This window comes from Ursus americanus, chromosome 5 (assembly GCF_024610735.1).
Source record: "Ursus americanus isolate L20-20 chromosome 5, mUrsAme1.1.p, whole genome shotgun sequence".
NCBI classification, from domain to species: Eukaryota; Metazoa; Chordata; class Mammalia; order Carnivora; family Ursidae; genus Ursus; species Ursus americanus.
This window is the reverse complement of record NC_142131.1, coordinates 8767276-8780971: the sequence shown is the minus strand read 5'-3', so window position 1 is coordinate 8780971 and position 13696 is coordinate 8767276. Positions and strand designations below refer to the sequence as shown.

General features: G+C 38.9%; 2 protein-coding genes across 25 annotated transcripts in view; one reads left to right on the top strand and one right to left on the bottom strand.

The window, feature by feature from the left end:
- PAM (peptidylglycine alpha-amidating monooxygenase) overlaps positions 1-13696 on the top strand; it is a 270852-nt gene that overhangs the window by 223820 nt on the left and 33336 nt on the right. For 16 of the 24 annotated variants that reach the window (XM_045808310.2, XM_045808312.2, XM_045808321.2 and 13 more), the window contains 2 exons: positions 1090-1419; positions 11141-11270. In XM_045808310.2, the coding sequence (XP_045664266.2) occupies positions 1090-1419; positions 11141-11270 (460 nt within the window). The remainder of the gene's footprint in view (positions 1-1089; positions 1420-11140; positions 11271-13696) is intronic. The other 8 variants (XM_045808324.2, XM_045808327.2, XM_045808326.2 and 5 more) reach the window with 1 other exon arrangement.
- The window catches only part of GIN1 (gypsy retrotransposon integrase 1), an 89658-nt gene continuing 83402 nt past the window's right edge, over positions 7441-13696 (bottom strand). The window contains exon 12 of the transcript XR_015724357.1: positions 7441-8838. The gene's annotated coding sequence lies outside the window, so the exon portion shown is untranslated. The remainder of the gene's footprint in view (positions 8839-13696) is intronic.

The window sequence follows — 13696 nt, the reverse complement described above, 5'->3', positions numbered from 1 at the left end:
ATTTCCTACTGGCCATAAAAAAAAAGATTTTGTAGATGTTAACTGATCGTGCTATAAATGTAATTAAAACCTAAGTGATAGGACTCCACAGTCATAACTGATCTCATTAGCAGCACTTAGAATAGGGTGAGGGAAAAGAAGTGAGTGTTTTTAGAAAAGCAGATTTATGTTTCTTTTGAGAACGTAAACATTTTCCCATTCACATAGTTGATATAAATGGATTTAAAGCTATAGATGTAAATGATGAGGATTAAAATGCTTCATGAACCTTCCATATCTGTCATAATGCTTTATAAATAATTTATTGTCATGGAATTAGGTTATCATAGCCAAGTTTACTTTTTAGTATAGAAAGACATGAAACACATTTTAGTGATGAATCATTCCAATGATATTAGTTTATTAAAATCTTCTCTTTTGTTTGAAAATGATTTAAAGTATTCTTTTCTCACAAAATTATTTTTCTGGAATTTTTTCATTTCTTGTTTAAAATGAACAACTGGAGCTACTTACAGTAGCACTGCCAACAAAATAATAATAATAAAACTTTGGTTTTTCCAATTGCCAAAGAGATGCATATCTGTTAGATTTCTCGTGTTTTATAGCATATGCTGAAAAATATACATTTAATTTCTTGTGCATTATCGTCTAATAGGCTTTGAAAGACAACTTCAAGGGGTTTTCCTTGAAGGTAGCTGCTTTCGGATGTAGCTGTTGATAGTATTTTTAGAAATCTGATGAACTCTAACTTCCAAATCAATCCAGCTATACTGTGAAAACCACTTATTGAAACATGCCATGCAATCACATATGCATTGTTTTGTTTCCACTAATATGCAAATAGAGGTTATCTGGTGTTATTGCCTCCCGAGATAACAGAAAGAAATAGGTGGAATATAAAATGAAATGTGAAGCATATTACTTTTTTTCATTGTTCTGGAAAATCAACCTTTTTCCCCTCGTGCTGGAATTGAGAGCAGACTTCTTTCTCAGGACAAATCAGGAGATGGTATTCTTAAGGCACAGAATTTTGTAACTTGTGCAATCTTACCAACCCTCCACCCCTTATCTCTTCTCTTTTTTTCACAGGTGATTTCTATTCACTCCTTTCCAAGCTGCTAGGAGAAAGGGAAGATGTTGTTCATGTGCATAAATATAATCCTACAGAAAAGGCAGACCCAGAATCAGAATCAGACCTGGTAGCCGAGATTGCAAACGTAGTCCAAAAGAAGGATCTTGGTCGATCTGATGCCAGAGAGAGTGCAGAGCATGAGGAGAGGGGCAATGCTATTCTTGTCAGAGACAGAATTCACAAATTCCACAGACTAGAGTCTACTCTGAGGCCAGCAGAAAGCAGAGGTTTGTCGTTACAGCAGCCCCTACCTGGTGAAGGCAGCTGGGAACCAGAACACACAGGAGGTGCGTTTAGGGCTTCTTTGAAAGAACAAACTCTGAAAGGCTACCATCCACATTAGCAAAACCTGAAGGGAATAAAAATGAATGGGTGAAAAAACTCACCCATCAAAAGAACTTACCAGAAAAAAACAAAAACAAAAACAAAACATTACTCAGATCTGGGTTTGTTTGAGTTTTTCTTTTTGTTTTGGTCCGATACTACATTAATTCAGTTTCCATTGAATCGATGAGCCAGAATTACCAGGACCAAAGATATCTAGATCATGTTGGGGAGAGTGGCCCATGAAATTCAGGGTAACAAATGCTTACCGAATCGGTATTCTCTATTTTGCTCAATGGAAAGAAACTGAAAATTCAACACCCGATATGTAAAGTCTCAGTGTATGAAATGCTTATACGCTGCCTTCTTTTAAGGTAATTAAGTTCCTTGCAAAGGAATCTTATACTTCCAACATTCTCTTCCAATTGACTTGTAAACTATAGCCATTTTTATGACTTTGATTTCTTAAGTTCCATTATCAATTACTATCTTAATTGGAAAATTGAGTAGTTATTTCTGAGGGGACCTCCAGCAAGTCAGAAACTTTCAGATTTATCTTTGTTTCTAACCAGGACTGGCTTCCATAATTAGAGGACAATACCTTATTCCCTTCAGGTTTCTGTACCAGCAAGCTCTGGATGCCTCATCTTTGTCTGCAATTGTGTTGTGGCCTCTGTCGTATTGATTGTGTTTCATGTTCCTTGCTAATGTGGAAAGCCAGATAATATAGCATGTGGAGATAATCTCTGAAAAAGTAACGGATATGGGTGCGTGGCAGCTGTCCATGCGTGGGCTGGAATGGCGCAGGCTGCCAGCTTGGTGTTTTCAAATACAGCTTTGCAGGAAGCCATAAATTATTCAACACCCAGCTGATTTTTATTTATAATTGAAAAAAATTAGCATGAGGTGCCTTTTGCTCGCACAGAAGTTTCAAGCACTGTCCATTGGGACTGATCTAATAGTTTCTATGGGATGTTAACTGGGACCCAGATTTTTACTTCTTCATATTTAAATAGGATCAGCCCTGCTCTGACTCCTTCTAAATTTATCTGATGAAACTGTGTTTCTCAAGGGGGGGTGGTCCCTGAACTGCAATCCGTCAAAATCACATACGGTGCTTAAGAAAAATCTAGACTCCTGAATCCTATCAGAGAACAACTGAATTGACATTACTGAGTGTGGTGCCTAGATCTGCAGTTTCTCATACCCCTATCCATTTCATAGACAGACTCGAGGGTCTTTCTGCACCTCTATATTAAGGACAGTAGATGGTAACCCTTACCACACGAAAATATAAAAGGCAGAAGGGCCTCTTTGGTGGGGATGCAATTCTGTTCAAGTGTGAAATGTTAGAGTTGCAGCATACTTAATTCCATGACTTCTCTTCGTCACTCCTGAATTTGAAATAATGTAGTGGTTATTTATAGGTTTCATATGTGTCCATGTAAAAATCATAGTTTGACTTAAGGCACTGTATTCCTAAAACCTATTTAGCTTTTCTAAGTAAGAAATATTTTAAATACCCCAAATACATTTACTTGCTAGATCTCATACCTTATAGGGTGGTCAAAATGACAGTGCCCAGGGAAAAAATGTTTCCATAGGATCTGGGTCAGGAAATTTCCTTCCATTTTAAATATGTGGGTAAATGTCACTGAATTAAGTAAAACAACGAGTCACAGAAACATACAGCACAAATCCTAATTATAGAAAGGAAATGTGCACGTATCTCCTTTCTGAAAGGATTTATTTTAGTGTTACTTCACTGCTCTGATTCAAAGACTTTTTAAACATTAAATTCAAAATAGCGAAACTCATTCTAGTTCAGCTATTCCTGAAAGTCTTTTTCTTTTCAATTTTCTTTCACTGTTTACCGTAACACAATGTAATAGCTAACCTTAATTGAAAATGTTTCATTTCTTTATGTAAGCCAGAGAGAGACTTCTCCTCAGGAAGCTTCCATTTGCAAGGAAGAAAAGTAGGAAGTTATTAGCATACAATACCCAATAAAATATATTAGTAGTCTAATTCATGTATATTTCCCAGGGTATGAATAAGGAGAACAAATTTGATGGATAAATTTCCATTGTTTTTCTCATACCCTTTCTTTCCTTTAGACAAAACTGAGAATGGGATCCTAATGGTCTGGAAGAATTAACTGTCTCCCTAAAATGCCCAGTGTTCTGTAAGGAATTATATTAGCTTCAAAGAAGAAGGTGACTTCTCATATGAGATTATTACTAAAACAAAAATGTAAGGCTATCATGTTGCTTAGTATTACAGCTCATTCTCACTCCATCTATCTTTGAGACCTATTTTAATTTTCAAATGAAGACACTGAAGCCTAGAGAAGTTAACCCATTTCAGTGAGGTCACAGAGCCTGAATTTGAAACTTGGACTTGATGACTGAACTTAAAAGCAGAATGCGTACTTTCTAGTTCTTTATACTTCATTGCAGTTGTGCTCAAAATACTGGGCTAATGGGTTTGCCCCATTCAGGTACACCTCCCTGGAGCTCTGGACCGCCACTGCTGAGAAGCTGGAGACTTCTACTCCAGACCCTGTTCTGATGTCTGTAGTTTGCGGCAGTAGCACAACCCAGTACAGGGGCATTTCGTGCTGTAGCGCTTTAGATTTCATTGACCGGACCGTATTTTGGAACTATAATACAGTAATGGATTCCATCCAGCTGATTTGAGTGGTCAAAGGTGAAATAATGATCAGCTCAAAAATCTGGATGTGATTGTGTGTGGTAGGCCCAGGACTACGTAAGGGTTTCAAAAGCAGTCCATTTTGTGGACTTTGAGATTGGTCTGAATTCCACGTGGTCCCACACCCTGGTGACTGCCTTTAAAATTGAGTTCCCGCCTCATAACGGTTTGAGTATCAGTGGACACAAGCTGTATGATGAGCACAACAGAATCTTCCAACTTTGCTGTAAAGTCTTTAGCATTCCCAAGAACAAGATGGTTAAGTACTGTGTATTTACTGTGTCTTTAAGAGTGCAAACATCCACAAATAACACCCTTTTTAAGGTCTTGTCTTTGTGACCTTTGGTGGGTCTGTTCTGAAAACTCTTCTCCCGATAGTCATAAAACAGCATCAGAAACCAGAAATTGCCTGGACAGGTGCAGCTAGACTAGCCCAGAGGTTTCCAGCTATGGCTGGAGAGGGTGTGCCTTAAATGGGAAGCAGTGGTTGCAGGCTGCCCGCCACACACACACACATGCATGAGCACAACACACACATGTGTGCACCGTGTGCACACAATACAGCTTGGCCCAGAAGGATTCTGCTTTGGCCAAAATTAAATTTGAAAACCATTCCATGCAGGTGACATGATGTGGAACACTTCAGGCTCTGGACTCTCACTTCCTGGCTTTGAATCCTAACCACACCAATAATTATGTGGTTCCCGGGAAAGTTTAAAAAAGAAATTCTCTGGGCTTTAGTTTTCTCATTGATAAAAATGAGGATTATAACAGTATATGCCTCATAGGGTTGAAGTGAGGGTTAGATAATATTTCCGTGTATCAGATAATACATGGAAAGTGCCAGAAGCAGTTTCTGGAACACAGGAAGTACTTAATATGCTGTGATACATTAACGATAATTATGATTTATAAGTGCCACCATTGATGTCACATTGGATTAAGATTTCAAAATTTTAAACACCAAAGTAATAGAACTCAGTATTAATTACTCTAACTTAAGCAGCATCCATAAGAGAATTTTCTTGGAATGTGTAGGAAAGCTGTAAAATTTGGCACTCCAATTTGATAAACTCAGAAAATGACTTGGCAGTGTTCTACCGTAATGGGAGTTTGTGGCTCTTGAAATCTCCGATCAGTTATATCGATCTGCCTTGATGTTTGCTTGTGATATATGATGTACAGTTGTGAAAATATTCAACCAGGTGAACTGAGACGCAAATACACTCCTTTTTACGCTTAACATCATTTGGTTTCTACCATTAGTTTGATATCTGTATGAAACAGTATTAATAGGATAGGTATAAAATCTTAGTCTCTATTCCAGTTGCCTTCTAGAAACCAAACTCATTGAAAAATAAATTTAAAACTACAGATTGTTATTCTCAGGGGCAGATTTGACTGGACTACTCTTTGCTGGCATACGGAAGCCTGATTCGGAATATATTGCATACCTCTGGACATCAAAAAATAACATCTGCATTTGTAAGATGCTTCTTATCAGTTAAAGGAACTCACAGACTCTTTAAATATTCTTATGAATATTTGGATTTTACTTTATGTCCATGGACAACTCTTAACTCACTCAGAGTCCATACTTCTAACATATTTCAGTCATAGGCTTACCTCTAGGTTCACATCATACAGGATTCCCAGGGTAAAATAAAGCATTCAGTTGGCTGAATTTTCTCTCTGCAGGGAAGGAGAATAATAAAAACACATACATAGCCTCCCTGAGAGCCAGGCTAGGTGTTTTAAATGAGTTCACTTATTTAATCCCCATTAACAACCCTATTTATAAACCCATTTAGAGAGGAAGAAACTGAGGCATAGAAAGGTAAGTCACATGCCTCAAGTGCTGTAGCACAAGGAACCACAATTCAAAGCCAGTCAGACTTGCTCCAGGTCTTGGTTTTTAATCACTTTGTTATTCTGACTCTCACAATAACATAAAACAGATAGATAGACAGACACATACATACATACATAATAGGAAGAAAGGCCAGAGGGAAGCATGATGGCTGGTTTTTGTCCAATCATCCCATCATCTCATCTACAATTGTAATAAGACTAGGTGTACTTTTTTTAAAAAAGACTTTATTTTATTTGAGAGGGAGCATGAGTGGGGGGAGGGCCAGAAGGAGAAGCAGACTCCCCACTGAGCAGAGAGCCCCATGCAGGCCTCATTCCAGGGATCCTGGGATCATGACCTGAGCCGAAGGCAAATGCTTAAGGGAGCCACCCAGGTGCACCTAGGTGTAGATTACTTTTGATCATACTTTCTCAACCAGTATCCCAACCTTTTGACCAAGTCGAAGATCTCATTTGCAATTAAATTTTAAAAAGAAAAGAAATTCTGCTAGTGCTTTTGAGCCCTAGTTATGCCTTAATTCTCTTCCTCACTTCATCCCCATTAAACGAAACATTGTAATTTAAGCCTTGTTTTCTTTCTGACTTGGGTATAAATATTTCTCCTGTAGTTTCAGTTAATTATAGTTATTGCTGGCACTTCTGATGAATAACAATCCCTGACCAAAATAAGGCATCTTTTCCTCGCTAGATGAGAATTTGCACGTGTAGAAAAAGCCACCACTACCTCGTGTTCTTGTTGAAGCTGTCTAGTGATTTCATCAGGGTCTTTTACTTAAAATTAAGTGTGAAGAGCCCTGTTCCACTGAAGTGAAGTCACAGCTCTGGGTTTGAAGTTACATTTTTGCTCAATTTTATTTAATTCTGTTAGTTCTTCTGTAACACAGATGAATGAATGCCCTTTTAAATGCTTATTAATAATTTCATATGAAAGCAGCATTGATCACTAACATTAATCTCCCTCTTGGAGAGGTGCAATTCATTAATTCTTAGTGATTAATTGATACAATTTTAATAGTAGTGTTTAATTTTTTCTGAAAGTAGTAACTTTTTTCCTAAATATACAGCCAGAATTTGGCTGCATATCTACCTTCGTAGTGCATGCAAGAACTCTTCTGAAATAATCCTATTTTTGACATCTGAATTTAGAGCAACCGACACTTAGATTTGGGAATGGTTTGCCCGAGGTCATGTGTGAGAAATTTGTATTAATTTCCAAATTAAAACTGTAAGGCTACAACATTAGTCATATACTGAATCACTTAATAAATGAAGGCTAAGAGAAATCTGAACTCTAATTTTTAACTTCTCCATGATTGAAAATGTTAAGTTTAAGTGAGAACCCAAATATATTTTATCATATAATTTCTTTAATAAGGATTTGAAATATTTCTTCATTGGGGATTAGAAAATAATCATCCTTGATATTGATGACTGAAGGCTGGCCCAAGCCTACAGGTCCTTTCCTGTGAAATGAGAAAATGACCCGGGATGAGCCAGTACCGTACTAGCATTCTGTGACTCATGTAACGATGGGCGGGGATGGGAAGAACCCCAGTATTAAGTCCAGATACACGTACCACCGGTCCTAAATGATTGCCTGGATTCTTGATCATTTCATCTTAAAGGGCACAGCCTTTAACCGCCTAATGTTGAAAAAAATGGTGACACTGGAAGCAAAAACATCAATTCACCAAGCTAACGTTCACAGAAGAGAACATGAGCTCAGTTTTCCTTTAACTATTTTAGAACTTGTAGTTAACATAGTCACCTAGATCCTAAGAATTTTGAGGTCTTGGGTAGGTAATCTTAATTAATGCGCTATGATATTTTAAAATGAAATTTAAAATAATATATAAATAAATAATATATAAAGAAAATGTAATCTCTCCAAAAATGTTGCCACGCAAAGTCGTTCTCCCGTGCGTTGACTCAGTACTAACAGAGCCAGGTTGCTCGCAGCGTCAACCTTATTTCCTTACATATTACCTTTACGGTTCTGAAAATTCACGAGACGTGTACATTTTAATAAGCATGTTCCAGATATTTACACTGCTTTTCCTTCTTGAAAATATCCACCCTAAAGGGACTCTCGTATGTAACAAAACAGGCTGTTAACAACCTCTCAGTCAGTGCTTTTCACAGATTCTGAGTGCTTACCAATCTAAGGTTAATGACAAGTGGGACCACTCATAGCCAGACTGAAGTTTATTACACAATATTTCCAATATTTTATGAAATTCACATTTGTCCCCAGACAGTATAGTTCTTTTGGACACTGCATATATTTGTTATCAGAATTAGTATCTCTGGACCTTCACAAGCACCTAGCTTTCAGTGCGTGCTGGTGAACCTCTGAGCAGAAATGTTCCAGGAAACATGCTATTTGCTTCTTTTCTTTAATGGAAATAATTAACCAATTATTTCTATTGAGTCTCTTAGTGTCTTCAGCACAGTCAAGAGGGGTAAAAAGAGATAGTACAAATGAATTACAAGATGATAAGGGTGTTTAAATGCTAGTTGACAACATAGACAAGTAGAGACTGGATCATAGAGTTCTGTTTAGCGCATTTCTTAGGCCATTACCGTGGGCCAGGTCTGCGTAAGAGTTGGTGACAATAGTAAATACGACATGATCCCTGCCCTCAAGAAATTCCGTCTGGTTGCAGTGGTTCTGGGCTCTGAGAATCCGATGAAGGCAATTCCGTATCTCCATCGTCATGACGTTTGAGGTTCCCTGGAAGCCCATCCAGACTCTTCCGGAGCTGGTGAATGAGCACAGAATGATGGCCAAGCTGTAACTGAGACGAGAATGAATGACATATAACCTGAGGTTCAGGCAACTTTAATAATTTAAAACATTTTCTTTGGGGGATGATGTATCCATCTGTTGATCTTTCTAGACATATCTAGTTGTCATGCTCATACCACTATTTCCAGAGTTCACTTTCAAAAACACGGTTTTGATCATATCGCCCCATGCTTAAAAACCTTCAGGGGCTCCCAGTCGCCTGGAGCAGCAATTTGTATCCTTTTTTCCTATTATGACAAATGTGATACATGATGAATGTTACTCATCTGAGCAGCCCCATTCACATCCACTCCTGTGCCCAGAACTGTTGGCAGATGTAAGCGCGCCATCTGTAACTCTGTCCCCCTTCTCTTCGACTCAAGAAGGCAGATCAGAACGCGTGAGTGACAATGACATTCTCGTGTGCTCTAATATATTTCAAAAGTACATTATTCCCAAACTCTGTGCTTTATGGCTACTAGTAATGTACTTGCAGCATGCCTCAAAATGACTCATCGTAGAGGTCAAGACCCCACAGCTCGGACTTCCTTCATTCGTTGTTAAATCCATACTTCTTCGTGTGGTGTAAGGTACATTTTCCAGTCTAGACTAGCTCTCCAGGTCTGTTAATCCTGCCTGCTGCTCTCCCAACCCCACCTGGACATACACAGGTATCTCTCCAGACTACTTAAAGGTCTTGAAACACATTCTGCAATTGTAAACATCCTCACTTTTGATCTTTCTGACCGAAATATTCTCTGCTCACTTCTGCACTCAGCGAACCCCCAGTTACCTTTAAGTGCAAATGCAAGTAAGTGTTCAGTTTCTCTGGGAAACGTCCCAGGTGTGACCTTCACCCTGCCCTCTCCTGGCCAAGCCCCAGGAAGGATTACCGATCCGCCCCTGTGTTCCAGCACTGCCTCGTGTCATACGTATCTGGTTTCCATTTTTTCTCATTTTATTCTACAAGTTCTTCAAGGCCAAAAACTGTATTTTATTTCTTTGTGTTCCCAGAATCTAGCAGAAGGCCTTACATAGACAATACACTTAGGGAATACTTGTTGAAGATGCTTCCGCCAAAGTTGTAGGCAGAACGGATCTAGGCATTCGGTTGTGCTGTCTCATTAATTTTTACGAAAGAAAAATTCAATGTGCAAAGGTAAAAGACTTTGAGTGAAGCGGTACTGTTTTCTTAAGTACAGTTGAGAAAATTACTTCGAAGTGTTTATTCTCGCACCAGCATCCTCTCAAGCTTGCAGAAGCTGATTGTCCAGGTCCCGGGCTTCCCTTTCTCCCTCCAGTCTGTAATGCCTGTCTCTGAGGATATCACTGCACGTTGCCACAACCTCCAGAAGATGGGAAGGAGACACAAAACTCGAATTGCTGCTTTTCTGCCTCGCCGTGTCTCTTTTGAAGCATTCGAGAGGAAAAGAAATATTGACACTGATGCAGTAGATTTCACCGAATCTTCATAAATTTACATGCTCAGTTAGTATAGCGAATCCATACGGCGTGCCTCTTTATTCATGAGCACGTTTATAAAAGGAATTAACACAAATAAGCCCAGGTATTCTCTAAGTATAAATGTGTTCTGATCAGAAATGAAAATAACTTGGAAATCATCCAGTCACAAAGTTTCTGTTACGTTCCCCTTCTGTTCTGGTAGGAAACGGTGAAATACAAGCAATGAAAGGGTGTCTGTCCATTCCCATTGTTACAGGAACACTCACCTTCAGAGGAATGAGATCGGTATCTTAGGTTCCTTATACAAGAGACGATACTCGTGGTTTATTATAGGGTCTCGTGTATATTGGACATCCAGAATTTGCACAGGAGTTAGATCACTCACAAACACACACACACACACACACACACACACACGCATGCACACACACCCAGGCTGATTGCCCATGCTTGCTATTTATTCACATGTCAAAGCTTTGAGTTAAAATGATGTCGTCCGTGTCGCCATATTTCCCCAAAATACGAATTTTGAAGAAGAATCTTGTCCAGAAGAAAGCAGTCTCAGATTTGCTCTTTCATGACCTAAGGGTAAGCTGTTTTTACAGGCATGTTATCAACAGGAAAAGCGGGCGTACGTCCACAAACCAGTTCGCAGGCACTTCCTTTATCTCATAGCTCAGGAGGCTGGCCGGCATGTGCATGTGGTATATGGATGTAGAGCACGGCTTGATTTTGTTTTCCTTGCATCTAGTGACAGGGCTGCATGAGTTTCTTATAACCACAGTGAATCTTCATGAGTTTATACTAGCTTTCCTTCTTATACCAAATGTATGGATTTCTCTCTTCAGATTTCCATGTCGAAGAAGCACTGGATTGGCCTGGAGTATACTTGTTACCAGGCCAGGTTTCTGGGGTGGCTCTGGACCTTCAGAATAATCTGGTGATTTTCCACAGAGGTGACCATGTCTGGGATGGAAAGTAAGTAATATTTTTCCTTCAAGGAGTAGATGAAAATAAATATAGCATGCGTTACTTTTTGTTAAACTAAGAATAACAGTAAGAGAACCACCAAGGTTCTTCTAGAACTTGATTTCTGTGAGCAAACCACATTTGTTCTTTTAATGCATGACTGTGATAAGCAACAGAAAGGAAATCTTGTACTTTGTAAAACAAATGAGAATCGTTTTACAATCGAGTTTATGGAAAGAAGGCAGTAACAATCTGTGATCCTACCTGCTTACCATTTTCCTCCTTCCTCCTTGAAGCTACCTTCACATTCCTAAGGAGAGTAATATTAAAGGCAGTTAAGACAGTACATTGCTTGGGCACCTGGGTGGCTCAGTCGTTTAAGCATCTGCTCAGGTCATGATCCCGGAGTCCTGGGATCGAGTCCCTCATCGGGCTCCTGCTCAGTGGGGAGTCTGCTTCTCCCTCTACCTTTCCCCCCTAGTGGTGATCTCTCTCTTTTTCCCTCTCTCTCACTCAAATAAATAAATAAAATCTTAAAAAAAAAACAAAAGACAGTACATTGCTGAGGCATTTCAAGACTTTAGAGAAAGTGCATCATGGGAAATTATCAACCAAGAGAAGTTATTAGTTGACGACAGTGAAGCACTTTGTTATTTCCATGTATATACTGCATAAAGAACCATTCTAAGGCAATTGAACTCTCCTTTTCCATCAGACTGCTCCATGGCAGTGATCACACTTAGCCTTCTGGAGATTACGGTTCTGGAGATTTGGCTACCACATGCGTAGAAATGGTAGCTTGGCCTTCACATTTTCATAGAGATTAATTTTATTACTCAAATTTTCTCTTTTTTAAGAGCAGCAAAGACTTAAGGACTAATTCCCCGGCTTCTCCCTCTGGGTTTCTCTTTCCAGCCTTTTACTCTACCTTCCACTCTCTTCTTGGAAGGATTTTTGGTAAAAGTATCTATCTAAAATTTTTGTTTACTGTGGGCCTATCACTGTTCTTAATGTTTACTTAAATCACTCACACAGTTGGGTACTCTTCCTATAACCACCATTCACATTTTCCAGATGAAGAAACCAAGGGAAAGTAAGTGTTCTGCCCACATTTCAGAGTTAGCAAATGCCAAAGCCAGGCTTCAGTTCCTTTCCGTCTGACTCCAGCATTGGCCCAGGTACCCACTTTGTGATACTGCCTTTTATGGGATTGTGAGTACATTCACATGATTATATTTTTAAAAGCTTGTCCAAAATTTAACAGGTTATGTTAATTCTCCTGAGTAATGAATATCCACTTACTCATTTGTTTTTATCACAAATTTACACGTGAAGGTAAATCTTAAGATATCAATTAAGGGTCATAAATCTTCTCCTTTCCAGTATACAGCTGTGGGGTCTCATTTGGAAAATCGAGGACCTACATAGATAGTTCAGTTGTTTTTTTCCTTCCATTTTCAGAGATATTGACTACACTCAGGCTAATGCTGAGTCTGCTCTGTCTCTATACATAGATGGGGTTTTCTTTGTGCAGGTCAAGAGGGAAGTCAGGCAGCATTTCAAACCAGATTGCCAGCTTTGTTATTGTTTAATCGTCCTTTCCAGTTGTCACGCTTGAAAATGGAATCTGAGAAGGAAATCACTTTAGAGTTCAAAGCAATCGAACTCAATATTCCTATTCATACATCTCTGTTACATCGTCTTAGTCATTATTGAACATCTAATGGTATTTTAACAAGTGCTTTTAAAAGCAAACTATTTCTATTCATTGTAGCATATTCTTCTTTTTAATGAATATCGCTACATTTTCTGCATGGATTTCTAGCCACATTTTACCAGAGGAGAAAATTACAGCGTCATTTTCTCCCATTGATACTGTTTCAGCTGGCTACAGCTACATTGGATAAAGTCCAATTCTCCATTTTAATGTGATACTCACTCCAAGCAAACAGCAGAGGCTGGAACAGTTTCATAGGAGAAGGGATTAGTAAAGGCCAGCTTGGGGTAGAAGACGATGACATAAGACCATGAAACAAGAGCCATAGAAGAACATTTTCTGTGACTTATATGTTAGTCCTAGCTAAAGAGCGGCTTTTCCCTGGCATCTGGCTTTCATGTAGATAACCAGCATCATGGGCAAATAGATTCCAGTTTCACTGCCAAAGCCCTGGTGTGTTTATCCTGATAAGTGGCACCAACAAAAGGGTATTGTTAAAAATGCAAGACCTTCAGAGCAGATGCACTGATTTAACTCATTAAATCTCTGTTTCTTCTTTCTTATTCATCTTTATCTTTCAGATTTAAGAATTTTGTTCTCTCTCTTTCCTTGTGTCTCTTCTGTATTGTCCACTGGCCTCTAGCCGCATTTTCAATCCATACTTGCCAGAAAATTCTCTTCTGGAACTCACTTCTCTGCTTTTAACCACTGTCTGCTT